Source organism: Argiope bruennichi, chromosome X1 (genome assembly GCF_947563725.1).
Source record: "Argiope bruennichi chromosome X1, qqArgBrue1.1, whole genome shotgun sequence".
NCBI classification, from domain to species: Eukaryota; Metazoa; Arthropoda; class Arachnida; order Araneae; family Araneidae; genus Argiope; species Argiope bruennichi.
The window spans coordinates 73,738,381-73,761,532 of record NC_079162.1 but is presented as its reverse complement, the minus strand read 5'-3'; the positions used below and the strand labels follow the sequence as shown (position 1 = coordinate 73,761,532).

The 23,152-nt window shown below is 29.2% G+C and overlaps 2 protein-coding genes across 3 annotated transcripts in view; one reads left to right on the top strand and one right to left on the bottom strand.

Annotated features, from left to right (window-relative positions):
- LOC129958298 (alpha-1,6-mannosyl-glycoprotein 2-beta-N-acetylglucosaminyltransferase-like) overlaps window positions 1–10,986 on the bottom strand; it is an 84,238-nt gene extending 73,252 nt beyond the window's left edge. Inside the window, exon 1 of one of the 2 annotated variants that reach the window (XM_056070686.1) lies at window positions 10,969–10,986. The gene's annotated coding sequence lies outside the window, so the exon portion shown is untranslated. Of the gene's footprint in view, window positions 1–2,139; window positions 2,530–10,968 lie in introns of those variants that run through there. The other variant, XM_056070685.1, reaches the window with a different exon arrangement.
- Window positions 10,987–14,468: 3,482 nt separating this feature from the next.
- Window positions 14,469–21,084, top strand: LOC129958706 (uncharacterized). Its single transcript, XM_056071354.1, has 3 exons — window positions 14,469–14,687; window positions 18,748–18,896; window positions 19,404–21,084. Exons 1-3 carry the CDS (start codon window positions 14,616–14,618, stop codon window positions 20,974–20,976), a joined length of 1,794 nt encoding a protein of 597 aa, XP_055927329.1. The 5' UTR covers window positions 14,469–14,615; the 3' UTR covers window positions 20,977–21,084.
- The last annotated feature ends 2,068 nt before the right edge of the window (window positions 21,085–23,152 follow it).

Here is a 23,152-nt window from a genome sequence, read left to right as displayed (position 1 = left end):
ATTTCGCAATTTGAATTATTCTTACATCAAATGTGTGATTAAGATATCTAGATAGGCTCAATATTATATTGGACGAATCAAATATCGAGATTGACCCAATAGAATATTGGGCAAATCTATAAGAGTATTTTTAATTTTTAGTAGAAACACTCTTCGAATTCTATCCCTTTTACGTAGACTTTCTCAGAATAAAAGTTAAAACTGAAACTGATTTTAAGATAAAACTAAGATACTTTTTTTTCGAAGGCATATTAAAATAAAAATCTACCACTTTTTGAAATATCGTGCCACACAAAAAAATGCATCGTTTTCAACTGTGTGATGAGGTATCGTTCATTTTACCGTCTAGTTGCTCAATATTACAGGATGTGTCCGTATGCACACAGTTCATTTAAATTATTAATTTTATAAATTCAAGTAATTTTATAATTTCAGACATAATCGTTATGATTTGAAAATTTTCACGATATTTTGAACGAAACTTCCTAATTTAGAATATTGCCTTTTAATTTTGTATTTTAAAGTACACTTTCCTGGTTGGTTTAATAAATTTGAATTTTTAGATTTTAGTAATATCTTGAGAACATTTTTTAAGATAATGTGCAAGCAGCAATGCAAAATCCACACGACAGAACTTTATGAATAATTAAAAGAAATACATTTTCTTTTTGATACAGGAAACTTAGCAATATCTAAAGGAAACATGAAAATCCCTATTTTACCAAAAGTGTATTTGTCGTTTTCACGATATAAGTAAAAATTTATAAGAAATAAAGTTACACAAGTCCGATTAAAATCTTATTTCCACTGCTGTCATTAAATATAAAAGATAATAATGAATTTTTTCCCAGTACATTTATCTAAACATCACTATAAACGTAATTATCTCAATCAAGTAGCATATATTTTAAGAGCCTAGTTGTGTAACAAAATTTATTCTACTGACCTTGGCAAAAGACAGCGCTTTTCCCAGAGGAAGACATCCATTCATTAGTTACCACCCTTGTCGGTAGTTATAAATTTAGGATTTTGATGTACTCCTTACACAAGAAAAGATGAATCGGCATTATTGCTGTTCCGATTTTGTGCCTTCTAACCTATACTTGTTATAAAAATGCACACGTTATATTACTATAAAGAGGATTTAATTATTTTTCTAACTGTAAACAAAACTGTAACTGTACTGATATAAGCCTTTAGGTCAATTGCATCAGCAGAATGTATTAGATAGCAGTTGGAATTTCAACTTCATATTATTTTGTTAAGTATCTAGACTTCCTCAATTATCGGCTTCCTCTTCCTACTATGTAATTTTTTCTGCTTTAAGATTTTTGGGAAAACTATATTCATATCACAATAACTGTTTAATCATTTTTAAGTCTTTATCATGTTTTGCTATTATTTTAAATGCCTGCCATACCAATCAAGATCATTTTTATTTTTTAACTCTGAGAAATATAATTTTATTCTTTCATCGATTTTTATGGTTAAAGCTTTGTTGTAGCATGGCCAACTCAGGTTCTTAGGTCATAAAACACCAAACATGAGCTGCTCCTTTTCATCAAGTATCAATGGAATACGTTATGTACATAATAATCCTAAAACATATCTATCTGTTGCGAGCAAGAGTGTTGATGAAATGTTATTTTATACGCAAGTTTCTGCTCTCCAAAACCAATTTTTGATATCCGAAGTGAAAGCAAAGTATTTTCAGTGTCGCTTGAACATATTCTTCGGTTCTGTATTGTCAAATTGTCTTATTGCTGACTCCGGTATTTTTTTCGCTGAAGGCCACAGTGGACGAAAAATTCTCGCTCTGGAAAATTCACCTGTGTGCTAAGGACTTAACCCTTAAACTACCAATAGGATACACAAGTCCTCTGGAACCGAGTAATCACCAATAGGATTTTACCAATAATAGTATAAGGTTAGAATTTTGCGACAAAGCAACAGTGGTCCTTTATTCAACGGGATGAAAAATTTCAGAATAGATAAAAATAAATTACCATAAAATTCAAGGAACGAATTCTAAATAAGTTATAAAACAGTTGGTAATAACTCGAAAGCTGTAAATATTAGATCCTTATTAATACTTTCAGTTTATTGCAAAAATAAAAAAATATATATAAACATACTCACTTTCAAAAATGACAAAAATAATGAAAATATCGTCTCTCGAACTGTTTAACTGGTTAGGTTAATAAAACAGCTGCAAACATTCCAACATTCACAATCGAAATATACGCATCTTGCGAAATTGACTGCACTGAAAATTTCACCATCCAAAATTACAAATGTAATCTAGGTCAGTCTTCTCCTACAGGTACAATGGAAAATCGTAAGCTAAATCTTTGAAAACAGAAATCAAATTCTCAAGGGATCAGATATCTCGGAATTCAGCATTTTTTTTGACGATTAAACACACATTTTAAAATGAGAAACTCCACCGAGAAAAGCTTTTCCTTCTGATTTTGTTGATGAATGGACTGGGAAAGGATGAAGTTGCAAGGAAGGTACTTGATAACCGCAAAATGGTTGGAAAAACAGTAAAATGACAGATTTGCGTGATACAGTGCTTCGGAAATCGAAAGCGGCAGCTGGTTGTTAGAAACGTTGCGCACACATTTTGATGTCTCACAGATATATTTTTTAAAAGTGGCTTCATTATGATAAAAATAAGTTTGAGATAGAAAAAGAAAATGTTAACCAAGCGTTATCAGATGGTGAATTTGTTAGGAATTGGTACTACTGAGAAACATCTAGTATGTTATTTTGCTTTGATTCCGATTGCTCACTACCCATTTCAAAGCAGAAGCAAATAAAAAAAATCTTTATAGCGTGCTGGTAATCCATAATGCATTGCTTGTTTTGAACATTCAGCATATAGATTTTATTTCCTTCTATGATTTATTTATGAATACATTCAGGAAAAAATTACTTGATTAGAAATCAAAATCAAACTGTTAGAAATCGAAACTAATAGAATTTTTTTTTCGAACGTTGGGAGGGAGGGGGGATTAAAACTTAAATTTCTTTGAAAATTAAGGAAAAAAATCTTTCCTAAAATTACCCATTACTTTAAAAGAACAAGAAAGTCACAAGAGGAGCTACTGCATTAAAAGTAGTAATGTAATAATTATAAAAAATAATATAAAATTTTGCAATATACTTAATAATACCTAATAAGAAAAACAGTTTATTGATATGGTTTGTGATAAAAAATTCCAAAAATATATGGTTATATATATATATATATATGCAAATATGGTTATATATATATATATATATATATATGCAAATATGGTTATATATATATATATATATATATATATATATGCAAATATGGTTATATATATATATATATATATATATATATGCAAATATGGTTATATATATATATATATATATATATATATGCAAATATGGTTATATATATATATATATATATATATATGCAAATATGGTTATATATATATATATATATATATATATGCAAATATGGTTATATATATATATATATATATATATATGCAAATATGGTTATATATATATATATATATATATATATGCAAATATGGTTATATATATATATATATATATATATGCAAATATGGTTATATATATATATATATATATATATGCAAATATGGTTATATATATATATATATATATATGCAAATATGGTTATATATATATATATATATATATATGCAAATATGGTTATATATATATATATATATATATATGCAAATATGGTTATATATATATATATATATATATGCAAATATGGTTATATATATATATATATATATATGCAAATATGGTTATATATATATATATATATATATGCAAATATGGTTATATATATATATATATATATATGCAAATATGGTTATATATATATATATATATATATGCAAATATGGTTATATATATATATATATATGCAAATATGGTTATATATATATATATATATGCAAATATGGTTATATATATATATATATATGCAAATATGGTTATATATATATATATATATGCAAATATGGTTATATATATATATATATATATATGCAAATATGGTTATATATATATATATATATATATATGCAAATATGGTTATATATATATATATATATATATATGCAAATATGGTTATATATATATATATATATATATATGCAAATATGGTTATATATATATATATATATATATATGCAAATATGGTTATATATATATATATATATATATATATATATATATATATATGCAAATATGGTTATATATATATATATATATATATATATATATGCAAATATGGTTATATATATATATATATATATATATATATATGCAAATATGGTTATATATATATATATATATATATATATGCAAATATGGTTATATATATATATATATATATATATGCAAATATGGTTATATATATATATATATATATATATGCAAATATGGTTATATATATATATATATGCTAATATGGTTATATATATATATATATGCTAATATGGTTATATATATATATATATGCTAATATGGTTATATATATATATATATGCTAATATGGTTACTTATATATATATGCTAATATGGTTACTTATATATATATGCTAATATGGTTACTTATATATATATATGCTAATATGGTTACAAGCATTTATGATTACATTTTATATGTATGATTATGCACTTCCGAGAGATGTAAAATGTCTAAATCCGCCACTGAATGGACATGCGAGTCTTGATAGCAAATTTTCGGAAGATTGAAAGGTAGGCGAATTTTTAATAAAACCGTGCTTTCAACCTGTTATCTTTCGCCACTGAAATTACAAGCTTTAGCACGCGGGGAATCATCCTAGAGAATGCCAGTTTCTGGTCTCCAAAACATACTTTTGAAATTCGAACTGAAACGGAAATACTTTTAGCTCTACTTGAAACTATTCCCCTAGGAAATTCCATATTCCTTATTTGGGAAGTAAAGAAGATCGGTTTATACTATTTTGTACGGCTAAACCAAGTAGCAAGATTCGATAATACATACAGGGGATAAAGATGTTTTACTGTGCAATATCAGCTTCCTTATTTGCTAAAAATGCCAAATTCATTAAAATTAAACAGCTAAAAATCTACTTTTAATTTTAAAAAATTTGTTGACGACAAATATAATAAAATTTTTCTTCAATATCTAGTATAATGTCACAATTATTAAAACAACGACTTATGATTATTTTATACTTATTGTTATATTATTTTATAATAAACTTAATTTTCTTGTGATTAAGATTTTTTTAAAATTCATTTGAGTAGTTTTAAATCTGTATTTAAAATTAGCAACAAAAAAAAAAGTATTATTGAAAAATTTCAAAGATTTGTTGTATAAAATATATAATTGATATTTTCTAAGTAAAATTACTTTGGGTATTAATGCTGAAAAATCATTGTTTTCTGTATTAGATCAGTATTTCCTGCTGAACTATTCCATTATCGATCATTGAAGAATTTAATACGCACTAATTTTAAGCTTCTGGTTAGTTCGAATTGATTTCAAGAATAACTTAAACTATTGCGATATACATAAAAAAAAAAGTATTTTTGGAACTCCCTTTCATCATGGACCCCCAAGACCTTCACTTTTTAATCCGACTCCACGTCAAATTTCGCCAGTTTAATATTATAATCAGCATCTAATTTGCTGAAGCAGCAAGAACTTGATGCCAAAACATATCATAGGTTAGTTAAATTAACATCCCATCTCAAAGTAACGCGAAGGCTATTTTGGTATCACAAAAGAGTTACTCCTTGGCTTGTTTCTGCAAATGGGCGAGACTAAATAATTAGCTTTGCGACAGCACGAGGGTGGGAAATTTAGTCCTGGAGTCCTGCCAAGATCCAAACTCTCCCGTTGGAGTCACTGAAATAGAAGTAACTACATCTCACAACATTACTTTAACCATCAGTTTGCAGTCAAACACTCTGCCATCTATCAGCACAACATCGATAAGATATAGTCGACTGTTGTGTATTATACTTTCCGTCTAAACCACAAGCCAACTTTTCATACTCAACAATCTCTTTGGAGAGGTCGCACACCTCCTTCTCCTCCAGGAACACAATCAAAACTATTCCGTAGCCGTAGTTGCCTCTTGTTCATGGTAATTAGCCACTGCCAGTCAGACTGGATCAGAAAATTTTGCATCGCTATCAACACTCGACTTCCCTAAATACTTTAATTCGGACACCTTTCTAACTCCGATAAATCGACTCAACATTCTCAAACTAAATGTTTCCCCGCTCACCGAAATATCAGTGGTCCTGTCTGATTGAAAGCCCCCAAATTAATTATTGACAGTGTGCGTCGCATTTCCTTGTTGTGCTTCTTCAACAGGCGGGTCTCTTTTTTCAGATTTTCAAACAATTGTACTAAGTTCACAGCCTTGAATTCCGTCAGTCCGGAAGTCGCATCGTTCCGAAACAGCTATCGTCAAACAAACCTCGTCTACTTTATTTACCATTGCTTGCCCAATCAATTCTGACCCAGACACCTATATACATTGCCTTCCATATATATTTTTTTACCAATGCTCTGCAGATCATTTCGTTTAAATAGCTTTCGTTTGAACAAATGGTCTATCCCGTTATAACCACCAAACCAATAACTAACAGTTCGTATCGCCATTCTTTACTGTATTACTTCACCAGACCTTATGCCTTTTCCAAGCTTTTCCAATGGCTGTACTAAGTTTACATCCCTGTTTTCTATCAGTTCAAAGATCACCTCATTCCGAAACAATCGCCTTTGAACTATCCACTTGAAAGTCACGTCTTTCCTTCAATAATACGACTCCGCCTAAATCTTATTTAATGTAAACTTGGGCCAAATGCGAATCTTATTTGCGTCACCGGTAGTCATTATCCACTCACAAACAACTAGCTAGCCTCTAGGAATTCCCGAACTGAATTATTAACATCAAAAGGACTTTCATATCTAATTATAGGTTTAGACATAACAAGTCTCCGAGTGAGCGGCTCCTACCATTCCAACAACCAAAAAAAAAGAAGAAAAAAAAAAGAAAAAGAAACAAACCCCTGGGTACCTCGGGACTGTGACACCCGCACTTTTATGATAGAGATGAGCTCCTTAGGGTTACTTTACTCATCAGTAAAGCAAGAATTTAATTACTTGTAAGGTTCTCATCTACGTGTGGCATCGTTATGCCCTATCCCTGGAAGAGTTATTTTGGGATAGAATTCGTAATAAATGTAAACCGCGATCAGATGACACAAAACGCAGCGTAAGACCACCTGTAGTAAGATGTTAAATTAATGCGCAGGCAGTTACGACTTTCACATGATCATTGTCTGGTGAATTGATGCCATGAAGCTAAAAATGTTTGTTTCGCTCAGTATGTTTCCGAAATACTCAAACGAATCAATAAAATGACAGGATAGAAAATGGATACTCATCTTGCTCCGCTCACTGTGTGCTCCACTCGCGAAACCCTATGGTGTCAAGCTTAAAGAAATGCATCATCGAAAGATACTGTTACCAAAATTCAAAGAATGAATGAAAGGATTGTGAAAACTGCCGCGATACCTCGAAATCTGTAGTGACAAATTCACTAGTATGCTTTGAACTCGCATTAAATTTTAATAGCACATAACCAATACTATATTCTTTATTTATTGTTTCGAATTGAATTCCAACATCTTATCTATTATTTTCAAGAACAAGTTGTCTAGAATATTTATCCGTATTTTTTATATAAAATTTGCTATGCAAAATAGGTACCTTCGTTCAAGGAAATTTTAAATTACATGTTCTAATTTTGTGGTAAAAAATAAACTTTTTCCTTTAGGGCAAGAAAGATGCAGCTTCAGTTGTTAGTTTTAATGTTATGCAAGAAATGAAGCTGTCTCGCTTTATTTTGCTGCAAAATAGTAATTATTCCTTTAAGCGTTTTCATTTTAATGCTAAACAGGCTTCATTAAGTGTACTCCCATTCCCTACCATTAGCGCTTCAAAATATAAATATGTAATGGTACCACAAATAATGGTATGTAGTTTCACGATCAATCTACAATCAGACCAAGTTCAGAAGCACTAAATGTTACTGGGGGTGGGGGGTGACAGTTGAAAAATGCAACTTTAATTTGTAAAGCCAAAAAAATATTCTGTTTTCGAAATGAAGCTTTCTTTATGTAAAATATCATAGTTCATTCATTTTTTGTGAAACCTTCATAGAAGTAGGTAGAACAGAGCATACATTTTGCGGCATAAAAGAGATAATGCATGAATCACATATGCCACGTTATCTACGAGATATATTTTGGTGCGGCAATTAAAGAAATTTATCAATAATATTTTCACACAACTTTGGAATTTGAATTTCCAGAAGTTTAATTGTTTTTTATGGTTTTCGAAAAAAACTGGAAAATTGGAGCCACCTCTTTGTGCAAAAAATTCTTCAACTTAATATTTCGATTCATTCAAGTAAGTATATAAACCTAACACTTCGGGCACATTTCTAATATTTCGCAATGGATCCTATTATGACCAATTTACATCCATGATTCATTTGTTCTTCAGTGGAAATAATTACCCCCCCCCCCTCAATACCAACTTTGTTGAAATCCTGTCCTTGACAGCCATTTATTAACATTGGAAATTTTGTTTTGTATGTATGCAAGTGTATAAAGATAAGTCTCGCAGATAAAGACATGCTTTTAATAACAGAGGTAAATTCTTCCCAATTAATAAGCTGTTTAAGTCATGGGTATATCTAATTTTTGAAATTAACACACAGAAATTAACAAAATTCTTAAACTTAATTACTTATTGGGCAGTATCTAATTAAGGCAATAAATTATACAATTAAATGTTGCAGTACATTAGATGCAAAATCTGGTGACTGTATCATGAAAAAATATTTGATTTAAAGGCCCTAAATATACTCTCCTTTTCCATTTACATTTATTTAATGCTTATTTTTTTAAAAAGAAATACTGAGGAAATTCTTAGATTAATGACTCGTTTTGAAGTAAAACTATTTTGAGACGTTCTTAATTTTCAAACGTTGTCAAATGATGAGGGCGATATCTGAAACGGTAACTACCTTCAAATTTCCATCCTACACCAGCGAGAATACATTTGATCCTTGACATCAGATTAAGCGTACGCCATTCCTACATTCACATATGAATAGAATCTGGTCTTGAACCCTGAAAAATCAATCTCCAAAATAAAACCTTACCACTAAACATAGTGATAAGAGAGATATTTAAGAAATGGCAATGTAATCATAAAACATGTTCAAAGGACGAAGATAACACCACTCTCTGAACTTCAATTAAATATTTGTGAAAACATTTGAATCTACACGAAACATTTCATCCATTCTCGGCCATGATTCACCATCTAATTAGATAGATGTGAGTCATAGGCTTGATTCAAATAGCATTACCAGTAGGCAATGTGTTAAAGTATTTTAGATACATATACACGAAAGATCTTCCCTGAAATTGATCTAGAACGATGCAATACCGATATAAATTATAAATATAATATTTTTTAAAATTCATATTAAAGTCAATTAGTTGAAGAAAAAACTTTTAATCTCTCTTAAAAATAAGACTTATCAAAATATATTATCTTAAAATATGAAACATCCAAGATACGAGTTATTTTTCTTGTTTTTGATAACAGAAGCCTAGAGTCTAAAAATGAATGTCATGAAAATGCCTGGAGTATAAAAAGAGGCGAAATTCAAACTAAACACCACACGAACTATGCAACTAATTTTTAATATTTTGCATCAATATTATATCTGAAATCAGGTTCAACTTCAAGCAAGAATTATCATTTGGAATTAAATGAGAAATAATATTTTTTATTTGATATTAAATAAATTACTAGAATATAGGCGTTAAAAATCCTTTATGGATTTATTATAAAAAAAAAGACAAAAGCTAAAAAAACCATTAATTATAGATTTTTTTACTTATTAGAGAAGTGAAAGAGAATAAATGAGAATCTGCCCAATCGAATGATAAGTGTCCAATAATTTGATTTTTCAAACGAAATATTTATTTATAATAACTTAAATGGAAGTTCTAGAAATATCTATGGGTTTAATCAATGTAGGACAAATATTAATGTATGTTTTTTTTTAAAATAAAAATATTGAATAAATATAATTAAATGAAATGTATTATTAAAATTTAAGATAGTTTATCAAAATTGATTTCCATTCAATATTTCATTTTTCTAAAACAACTGAAGCACAGCTTGAATTATTAATTTATTTTAATTGATAATAGATCTTTTAATGTGTAAATAAGGCTTTTTTATTAATTAATAAAAATAACAAACATCCTAAAGCTATAAATAATTACGATCTATTATTAGAACTACAAACTGGCATTTGAATGCTATTAAAAAACTATTTAAGAATACAAGAAAAATTGACAAAAATTGATTTCCGAAAAACCATAAAACATTTTGAATATATTTTCTTAAACAAAAGATCCCTCAATATTAACTTCAAAATGTGTCATTTGTAGTATTGCTTTTACATCAACATATCGTACGTCAAAAACTACTAAGCAACAAAACATACGAAATTTTGATCTAGCAGCTGGAACCATTAGTGATATATAAAAATTTATGATAACATATGCATCAATTTGAGAATAAGTGCGGTTAATTTATTCAATTGTTTTGCATCAATAAAATATGACAGATATGACATACGACATTTTGATGCAAAAATGACGATATTTTAATCAAGCCGGGAAAATGATTCACTAAAAATAAAGTACAGAAATTTAACCAACGGATAAAAATTTATAATTGCTTAGAATTATTAATCATACTGTGAAATCACATTGCAAAATTTCAATATAAGAATAGAATCCTGCTTGTCAATTAAAATAAACACAAAGAAAAATTTGCACCTTGTGATTTGAGATGTCCGCAATTGGTAGTCATGGTCACCAACGTATGTACTTCTTAAGAGTGGAATTGCGCAATATCCAAGTTAGATTTCCTGTTCACCCGTAAAACATTCGGCGAAAGCGTGGATTAAAATTCGTTGTGTAACCACTGTGCAATGAATCGTCTGAGAATTTTGTCACCTGCCACCTAAGGTTACGTTTTTATGTTTCTGCATTTTCAATGTGGATTTTGCAATATATTTCCTTCTCATTAAAAAATGCAGAATAGGCTAGTGAGAACATCTTAAATAAATAAATTATATTTATTATTTAAAATTAAAGATTGATAGCCAAATGTTAATATAATTACTCATTTGGAGTTCAAATTAAATTATTATTTATCAATATTTAGGCTGCTAAAATTCATTGCTGATCAATTTTAAGAAATATAGCATTTTAAAAATAAATGTTTCGAGAAATGTTTTAAAAATAATAATCCGAGTTCAATTTAAACACGATATTTATTATTTTGTCCTTTTAAATAAAACGAATGAATAAAGTGTTTTAAAAATAAAGATGCCAACCATTTTCTCTATTAAAAATTTATTAAATATAGTTATTTATTTAAATTAATTGTTAAGTTAAATAAATGTTTATTGAACATAATTAATAAATTTTTCTAACAGTACTAAAATGTCATTTGCCCCCTTCATGACAAAATGCAATAAATAACCTATCTCACACTAGCAAAAAGATTTTGTTGCATATCAAATGATTAAATTCTGCAAAGAGATTAATCTTTTTATCTCCTTTCCTTTAGCTTTATGTCTATAGAAATTGAGTTTGAAGGTGAAAAAATAAATAAACGACATATAAAACTATACATTTATATTATTTTTACTAGTAATTTTTCGGTTGTAATTTTTCAATATGAAGCTAAAGGAAAGAAGTTATAACAGCGTTATAGCACTAGGGCTGTTTTGGGATCGACATGTTAATTAGTCTCACCTTCAGACTTCCACGTAGCACTGACGGCAAAAGGGAGAAGTATTTACCTTGTAATGACTTGGTATGCGCCTGGATTTGATGTACGGCGGTTATCTTGTGGAATGTAGTCTGGAATTCTTCACAAGATCGTCATGAAACCACCGCGTCCTCCTTACATTTTCAGAATCAATTTGCTCTATGTTATAAAAGGGATTAATATAAAGTCATCTCATTCTATCATTTTAATGCTACTTCACAGAATTGATTTGAGGGGAAGTTTGGAAAAAAGATGGTGATGGTGGGGAGAGGGAGAGGTGCCGGCTCATGTACCATCCTCTTTCTCTGATCACAGTTGAAGATTACGAGATCTGTCCCTAAATATCCCTCATGTCGCTTCCAAATGGGACGTAAATACACTAAACTACAGAGCTGACTTAGCGCTTTTGTTAAATAAAAAAAAATAACACATATTATAAGAACTCTTATTTAATACTAATTTGGCAGAGGCAAACATGACTTTTCAGGATTAACCCTTCGAATACGGTGACATTTCTGCTTTGCGCATCGAATCACAGAAATATTGATATTTAAATCAGTAAGTCAAACCATTAATTCAAAAGACAAAATCATTGGGATCCACTTCGGTATACTTTTGTATGGATTGAAATAAACACTTAAATAGGGTGCATCGTTTAATAGGTAGGTTAAATAAATTTGTAAAACATAAAGATTAAATATTCCCAAAACATTCGAAATTTTTTTATATTTACATCTAAGTAGCCAAAAATTCAAAAATCAAAATCACTCAGAAGCGCTTCAGCATGTTTGATTTCTTCATTCTCTCATATAGATTAAAATAATAAGCACTTCGCATAAGTTGTATCATTTAATTTGGAGCTAAATAAATTTGAAGGTCACGGGGTTAAATGTTCATAATGAATCACAGAAATCTTGAAGTCAAGGAAACTTGGTTTCAAATCAAATATGGAAATCAAAATTTAAATTTATTTGGACTCGATATAAAGAAATGGATATTTGTCCAATATCATCAATACAACTGAATCGAAGATCTTTGAAAAAATGTGTAATCTTTCCTAAAAAATTAAAGGGCATTTCAAATACTTAGCCTTTATCTGAATATTATCAGTAAAACTGAAATTAATCTGAGGTAAATGAAATTTTAAATTTGCTTTTAAATCCAGTAATTGTTTTTGAATTCTCAGAATCGATCTCTTAATTACGTGAAATCTTATATTTAAGTTTTGAATTTTATTCGTTTAAAATATTAACGTGTATTTTGTTTCAAATAAATTAACCTTTTATTAATCTTAAATATAATTAATATAAGGTAATGTTACCTAGAAAAATTACTAACAAAATATTTAAACAATTCATTAACTTTTGAAAAATAAGTTTCCAATTTTGATTATAATTTTTTTTAAATATCATGATTATATTTACGTTTAATGGCAAAGAAACGAAACTTGAAAGAATCAAATGGGAAACCAAATTAAATTTCTAAAAATAAATAATCAAACTCACCTACTGAGTTTTCGTCCGTTAGCGAAATAGACCTGTTGATCTCGAGTAGGAGACGTACTAATTGAAAACCAAGCACTTAGGCGTGAGTGCGAGACTCCTAATTGGGATCCTTAAAAATCGCTTTTTTCATTCTTGGAATAAATCTGACAAGATTTTGAAATTATTTTTTAAATTCTTTTTTCATTTTGAAATTTTTATATACTTTATTCACTCCAAAACAACTAGTAACTCCAAAAATTAATAATTAAAATATTAAATGATTAAAAGTTAATGACTAAATAATAGCTAAAATAATTGAAAATTAAGCTAGATATAATTAAAATACCAAATACACGAATTATTTCAACTCCAGGACAAATTTCTTTACTAATATGATGGCCCGATGATAATTCTTCTAAAAAGTGTCATAGACTCTTTTCTAACTGGCAAAAGATAAAACTATCAGCAATATTATCACTCCATATTCGATTCCAACAAAAAAGTATGCTGCCATGCCACTTAATTATAGGGATAATTTCAGCTTCAGAAAAATTTTCTTTACAGCGGAATCATGATCCTATAAAGTCAAGATATCTTGTCAAACTAGGTCATGATATGGTTGATAATTCTTTGCATCTAGAAATTTTGAAATACAGTTGATGATAATAAGGATCTTTAAGCTAATCTCTAAATTAATTTTTCTTTACAAATTATTGGTTTTAAAGTGTATGTTTCATGAGATACCTTAAATTATTATAAATGGGTGATGATTTTAGAGATATACTGTATTCATGGATCTTTTCTATGGTATTGATTCACGGTCTTGTACAATTGTTCTCAGTGTTATTCTTATGGCAAGCGAATAAAAATTTTGTCAATGATTTTAATATTCCAAATGAATAAAAATTCTAATTATGGAATAGATATATTTTTTTCCAATGATTAAAAATTTTATTGCATTCTAACTGTAGCCATAAGTATAAAAATAGAATTCGGTCTATCTCTATGGATTTTGATTTAGAATTTTAAGCAGGATAAGTAATTTTTGGTTTTTATGTCAATTTGTATCAAGCAAGTTGCATTATTTTTATTTGTTTCTTCGCATTTTTGTGTTCGATTTCAAAAATTGTTTTTGTGTGTGACAAATTTTTAACATCAGTATGGATCTTTTCGGTTTCAAGTCCAGGAAATATTATGTGTGCTTTAATTTAAAATTTTTGACTTTGATCCTGGTAAGTTTTTTTTTTGTTATGTAAAGAGAAGTTTTTAGGCATAACTTTTATTGTATGATTTATAAATTAATCTCTGAAAATACTTGGAAAAATTTTATAAGCTCGGAATAATAAATTTATACTCATAACAAATTTTTTTATTAATGCTATTTTTTGAAACTATATACGAAAACGCATATAAAATATACGCATAATACGAATATAAAATGATTTAAGTAGTTATACTTTAACAGCTTAAGTATATTCTTTAGCTTGAAATATTCTGAAAGGACCTGGCGCGCTAAGTTTATTCCAAGCATAGTGTATAAATATTTATTTGAGGAAATAGATGTATGTTGTTAGAAATGTTATTGTATCATGTTAACCCTTTAAAGGACCACTCTTTCTATTCAGGGTATATTAAAATGTTTTTAGGATTGAGATTGGCTTAAGAAAAGTAATTAATTTAGCTTATCTAATAAATTTAATGTGTTTAATTAACAACTAAACAAAAAATCAGGACACATCCTATTGTCAGATAAGAAACTGAAATAACTAGATTTTGTCTTATTGAAAAATTTGCGAGAACTTATGCCTGTCTACGTAATTTCATTCAAAGATTGATGAATTTGGTGGATCCATGACCTTAAATGGTGGATCCATGATCCATTAAAGTGGCATGTTCTAGAAATATTGAAACTAAGATTTTAGGTAAAAATAAGTTTTTGAAAACATAATATTTTACAATGAAAAAAGATGCTTTTTTAAATAAAAAAAAATTTCGACATCAAAATAAAAGTGTTGGTGCGGATTGAAATTCTTTTAACAAATTTGAACTTTTGTATCATCTATATTTTATCTTAATGTTTCATGCACTCTGAATGCTTACTTCATTACAATTTTTTTTCATGGATTTAGCCACATAATTTCTTCATTATAATGCTTTTAGTACCTCATATTTTTTTAGATTTTTTTATGTCCATTTTTAAGATGCTACATTTTATAGCAGGCTAATAAAATAAAATTGTTTTAAAAACAAATTTATATCCTACTTTTTAGTTTTCAGTATACTTTATAGTTCCTTATTATATATACTTTGGAAACTTGAAAAACATTTTATTTCCGAATTTAGTACCTAATGGTGTTTTGTATGGAATCGCAATTTGAATTCAAGCAATTAGTTACTTGACACTCCGAAAATATCAAATATATTTTATAATAAATTAATAATGAAAGCACTCTCTTATTAATGTACAAAGGAATAATTTTTTATTTTAATCATTTTATGTATTTTATCCTTAATTTGTTACTCATTATCATAAACACTTAAGAATCTTCAAATCCATTTTTTTTCTCTTCATCCTTAGTTGGTATTACTCGAATGGCATCAAAGTTTAATCTAGTTAATTTATAGTTAAGTTCTGAAAATGTGAAGTATTGTCGGCTAGAAAACATAAATATACAAAAATATCAACTCGCACATTTAGGGATTTGCGTGAAAAATCGATTGCAAAATTCCACTTAGAAATTATTTTATGCTTAGAAAGCATAAAATAAGTCAAGTAAATAATAGTATCTAATGAAGACGCGTGATAAGACTGACAATGACTGAAGTATATAAATTTGATTATGTGGAAACTGTTATTAGTATGAAAAGTCTCTTGCAAAAGAAGTCTTTTCTTCTCATTGTCAACTTTCATAATTTATTCGCATTAAATAATTCATAATTTATAGAATTTATTCATTTTCATAATTTATTCACATTATGCCGAAGAAGTTTATTGATGTTGTAGAAACTCTGCACAGTTTATTTAAATTGTGAAAATCTGAAATGTATACGTGTCTGAATGAAGATGCCTGATACAGACGAATCAAATAGACATCAATGGTGTTAGGCTTCTCTGATTTAAAAGAAAGTTTTGCATTGAGTACGGGAAAAGAAATTACTTTTGCTTGAGAAATGGTTAATTTCAATCGCACACTTTTCAATCAATTTATTAGCAAATATGCCAAATTTTATCTTTAAGTTAGAAAATGTGGCCTAAGTGAAGATTAGTGTGCACCAGCCGATTGTCGCCAATATTGCAACCCATCGGATCCCTCTTATAGCAACCGTACTGCTGTTTTGTTTACTACTTTTTGCAATGGTTGAGTTGTACTTAAACTACAATTAAATTATGAAAAATGTTAAATTAAAAATATTAAAAAAATATCGATTAAAGATTTTACTTTTGTTCTTTATTATAAAGAAATTTAAGCTTATAATTAAAAGTTATTTTCTTCTTTCTTTTTTTAATGTGAATACGAACAGAAAATATTTATTCTTTTGCAATTTTTAATTGTCAGTATTCGCTTTAAAAAAATCGTCTGCATTCTCACTTTCAAAGACAGCTGCAAATGGAATTCTTCGCAGTTCTCGTAATTCTTTTGGTGTTATAACGATTGGTTCCCTTCATAATTTGTTATGTCGGGATTATTTCGAACCTGTAGAATGGATGAAGAGCGAGTTAAATATGCATACATATATATTTTACGTGTTAATGAAATTAGGAAAGGATGCTTGTTTGAAATTTTGTATTGAGAATGGTTTGATATCGAACCGGCAGAATGGATGGAAGGTGAGTGGAATATATTCTTTTACAATATATTCTTGGAATATATTCTTTTTCTCTGTTTTTTCTTTTCTCTTGGTTATGTACTGTTTCTGTTTTCCACACAGTCTTTATGTTCAATGTGCTAGCGAAGCTACTAGGTTCCCGCTCCCGCTGCTAGCGAAGCCGTAGGATGTTTTTTTTAAGTTAAAAAAATTCTGCCCGGTGCCTTCTACAGATGCCGAAGGCATCTGTAGAAGGCACCCGGCAGTATGAAAAAAAAAAAAAATACTTATCAGTAAAAAGTTCTAATTAGATGGCGGGAAATAGTAACCGTAACTTTTCCGCGGAAGTATTTGTTTATTTTGTCCGCCATCTTTATTGGCGACTTGGCATTGTTGGCGCAGCTGGGTGCACACTAAAATTCACTTTTACCGAAAATGTAAGCAAATAGACTTTCTTAAGAACAATCTTAGCGAAATGTATTTTGATGTGTTGGAATTCGACAATGTTTTGAAGTTGATGAGCAGGAAATCTTTTTTAGTATGATGAAATGAAACTAATCTAGTGTATAAAAGTAGTTTGTAAAGTTGTTCAAACTTTTTTAGCCGTATAATTCGCTAATATGTTTGTATTTAGTTGCACATATTTCAACATTAATAAATATATCACCCACAAGATTGTTGCAAAACGTTTAACGCTTTAAATTTTGGGCACAAATAAGTTTTTAAAATCATCTAATTAAATCTCTATATTGAAAATTCTGTTATTCACTTCTACAACTTTAGTTTTAGACCTAATGTTGAAACTGAGCTTTAACTCAATTTTTTTTTTGCTATACAAGAAAGCTTTAGTGAAAATCGTCTTCATTTTTATATGCTAAACGAAGATGTGCATAGTTATATTAACATCTCACTTTCAAGCTACACTATGACCATACACGAAAAGACTTCGTATCTTCGAACGATAGTCAAATTAAGGGAGCGACACCTAAACGGATATCTTTTTCTGTTTCCCATACTACTTCATAGGGAGGAAGTTTGCCCCTGAAGCATTTAATTTGCAGTATATCCAAACGCATGGGATATCTTTGAACAGGAGGCAGCTGTGTCATCCTCCTGTCCCAAAGCAAAAATTGCCACTATGCCATCATTTGTCATACGTATTAATATGAACTTCATTAACATTTCAGTCTGAGATCGAAATAGCGCGACGTAACCAACTTGCCACCACATAAATATGAACATAATTATCCTTTAAGAGCATAATTTTTTCTAGAAAGTTCACAAAACACTTAACGATCAGCATCCAGTGAATCTGTAAATTATATTAATTATAATATTAAATATATTTTCGAAAGATTAGTTAAATATTTATTTACCCCACACTTGTGGTAGCAACGCTGAATATCTCAATGTAAAAATCTGAAATCTCTAGTCTACTAATTAAAATACTGATTGTTTTCTGTTTTATAAGAAATATTTTGTTAGGTCCTGATCTCCTGTACCTGGGCCCAAGAAAATATTCCAAGTTTCAACTTCACCTGCAATTCTACTGGCTTATATGTAAAAATTGCATTTTCTAAGCCATTCATTGGTATTGCATACGCTAAAGGACATAGATTTGATCCTCTCTGCAGGTAAATACCTTTTTATTTGCTGAACTTCATCAACTATTGGTCACAATGTAACTATGTCGTGTTTATGTAGTATATTGAATATTATATTAAGAAGTGTTCTGAATAAATTTTTAACAACGCTTAAATTGAAGTTTTGGCGAATTACAATCATATTTGAATAATTTACATAGAATTGATTATTTATGCTATGCTACTTTGCTGTTTTGTGCTAGTTATTATTAAATACTAATGAATTAAATGGTAATTAGATAGATTAATTACTAAAAATATCATTTTTTTTATATTTTAAAGCGTATTCTATCAGCCTATCGAAAGGGAAAATAAAAAATTTTGTATGTACCAAATTTTATTAAAATTCAGAAAATTTAACAAATCAGAATCCTCATATTGATGATTTGATTGGATTATAATTTCGGCAATAGACTGAATATTTTTTGGAATATTTTCTTGAAGATGTATTGTTTAATAATTGATTTCTAATTTAATTTCTATTTTGAAAAATTTCAGCATGACCCAGTCTTCTGTCTTGGATGGATTTCTAACTTTACCTCTTACAGCCTGTGGTACTTATGTCCAGGAAACTAATCACCCTTGGATTACGAATACGATTATAATTCAACAGAATCCTTTGGTGTGGACCACCGACGATCTTGAGAAATCAGTAATTTGTTCTCTTCCTCGGTCTTTTGAAAACTTCTTGAATTCATCTGTTTTGTTGGATCAAATATACGAGTCCCATTCTTTGCCTCCGACATATTCTTCATCGGATATTGAGTTGGGGTTGGCTGTTTTCCCGGAGGATAATGATAAAATCTTTGACTATACCTCTACTCATCTGACTGTTTTTCAGTTGCTGAACAGAACAATTTATAAAGATGTTGGAGTTAAAAGTTGTATTGCCCATGATGAAGAAATTCTAGATGGAAATGCTTCAATTCACCAAATAACTAATCCTGAGGGATGCTTTACTGATAATTCTGAGAATTCGTCTAGTCTGATGATCCATTATACTGAGACTGGTATATGGGCTGATATAAAAATCAAAACTCTTGAAATGGATTCTTCAGATCATATATACTTAGCCTGTGAAATTTTTCTCTGTAGAACCAAGTGTAATTGTTCTGAAATCGACCAACAACTGACGGGATATCCAATCTCAGTAATCAGTCACAAGCTAACAAAGCGTTCAACTGGCCAATCCTCCGAAATATTATCTTTAAAGCAATACCAGGCAAGAACTCGATATTTGAAATCAACTGTCCAAGCATTAATGAATAGCATTATAGAACAAAGAAAGCAAAATGATAAAAAATCTAAACTTAGGAAGAGACTAATGCGATTGGATGATTCTTCTTCCCTATCTGAAACCGATAATTCAGGATCTCATACTTTTATTACATCTACTGAAACATTTTCTCCAGAACCTTTATCTACTATGTTTAATAATATAGAACCTCATTTAATTGATATTTACGATGACTCTGATTCTGAACCTCATTTAATTGATATTCACGATGACTCTGATTCTGAACCTCATTTAATTGATATTCACGATGACTCTGATCCTGAACCTCATTTAATTGATATTCATGATGATTCTGATTCTGATTCTGAACTTCATATGATAGATGATTACGATGACTCGGATCCTGGTGAATCGCATCATGACAGCAGGGAAGAACCATCTGCCACTTCAGAGACCTTCACAGTTGATTCCAACATGGCTATAGTAACATTGTCAAAAGAGTTTAAAGATAACGGCACAAAAATTGCCCCTGATGAGGAATTGCAAGAAAAAGGTATGACAAATGTGAGTAATAACGTGGTTTCGTCCGTAAATGATGGTGCGGAAAATATAAAGATTACGACTACTGCTATTTCTGTGTTTCCTCCCTTAGAAGGTGCCAATGATCATCTTGGAAACTGCGTTCCACGATTACGATTCGTAATCGTGATTGTTGTGTTGGGATTTTCTATAGGATGTTTACTATTGGTCACTTGTGGAATGGTTCTTTACATACGTAAGGAGAAAAAAAGAAACAAATTAAACGATTTTTTACTGTACTCCATTGGTTTTTAAGATACGAGCCATTTTTTATTAAAATCATTATAATAACACCATTTAAATGATGAATATTTTAAAGACGGATAGGCTAAATGTGCAGTTTTAATAAAACAATCTGTTCTGAAATAAAATTGCTTTTTATACTTGGTGCGTTATCAAATGTCTTTTAACCTTTTAACTGTCATCTATGTACGTTGTGTGTGCAACGAATGATCGCTTCCCTTTTGATAAAAATATCTATTTTAATTTTATTACACTAATAAGTGTTTAAATTTTATTAGTGTTAATTTTGGTTCCAACTTTTTAATTTTTAATGTATTTTATAACTTTTATAAATACTAGAAAATTTTTAATTTTTTGAAATTCATTGTCGTATAAACAACTCATATAGAATAAAAATGTAAAGTTAACTGATAATCAATTTCGGAAAACATTCTTCTTGTACGGAAACACACAATTACCCAAAATTTTCAGAAGTTTAGCACATCAAGAAGTGAGTAAAATTTCGAACAGAAAATTTTATCTTAACAACAATTAATCACGTCGAAACAAGAATTTAGTGACTATAATCTTGCCTTAGAAATGCTTAAAAAATATCAGAATGGTCTGTTAGCATCGATCAGCATGTCTTGAGAAAATTAAAGTCTGTATTATTGACAAGTGATAACATTTTTGTAATTTCCCAGACGTTAATGAAATCTCAAAATTAAATATTTGATTTTTCGCATGCAATTAAAGTAATTTAAAATAGTAAATTTTATGTAATATTATACCATGCAAGCCGATCATTTAGCGGAAACACTGTCACTTGAGCTCAGACCGAAAAAAAATTATCAGACAAAGTAAAGATACAAATACTGTGTAGGGTATATGGTAACATTTATTTATCAGCTACAAATATATTGTCGAGTCACATAATACTTAATAATCTTGATTTTCGTAGTGCCTGTAACAAAACAAACACAATACACAAACGAAACAATGTATGAAAAGAGACTACATATAGTCTGATGTTGACGCTAAGCAAATAATTAATCATTGTTGTCGAGAATAGGGCCTGCTTTTTATCAGTCTTTGAAAAGCAGCTAATCAACTGTTTTTGGGTCAAAAGTGGCAGTTTATGAAAGCTTCCCGTTCTATTGCTATCAAAGCTTACGACGATTGCACAAATGGTTTTATTGCGATTAAATTCCAAAGAATTTTCGAAACATCACGTGATGTTGATGTGAAAGATAAATGTCGCGCATTAGCTGCGACGGTATGCGAGGACTGACAGACTTACTACAATGGGACAATTTATTGTTTGGACTTTCAGATTTGGATTTGGAGCCATAGTTTGTGTATGGGGCTCGGAATTAAGAACAGTTTTTCCCCACTATAAGTGAATCGGTTATTTTAGAAACTCCATATATCACTTTTTTTCAAAAATCAACCATTTTACATAAATAGACTTGAGAGGTACACACTCGGTATGAGATAAAAACTTTCTAATTCAGGATATCGGGTATTCTTGGTTTGTTCATTCTTCGTTTGTCAACGAACTCACTCAATAGTACGAAAACTATAAAACTCCATAATATATATCAACCGATTATCTGTTTTGAGATGTGGAAATTCTTCGTGCTTTTCCGCATGCGTCAGTTGAATTTAATTTCGCCCGAAAAGGGGCGAGATGGCAAATGGTGGAGGGGGTGTTTATTTCTTATTAAAAAGTGTATAGAAATATTGCGCAGCTTCGAATTAAAGCTAAACAATTTAATTTTAAAATAAAATGAGAATTGATATTTAAGTAGAAAAGTCAGAAGAAAAACTCACTAAACAAAGAAATCCGGAAAAGAACTCTTCTTACTCACCGTGTATCATCCCCCTGCGATGTGGGATCGTCCAAAAGTGATAGGCACGGGATGCTGAAAGAAACAGTGCCCAAGCCTGTTTCTTGCAATGAGCAAAAACAAAATATATGACGGTTATATTATATTCCAAACGAGTTAAAAGTTTTTTTAGAATGGTATTATAGGAAAACAAAACTTCCAATCGCTCATTACACGAAGATGAGATTAGTACAATCAGTAAAACTAGTTCCTTTTATTAAATAATGTATAATAACATTATTCTGTTCTTCAAGATAAATAAATGAACCTTTTTTTTATTCCAAATAGATGTTTTTCTACCATTTGACCTTCACCAGTCT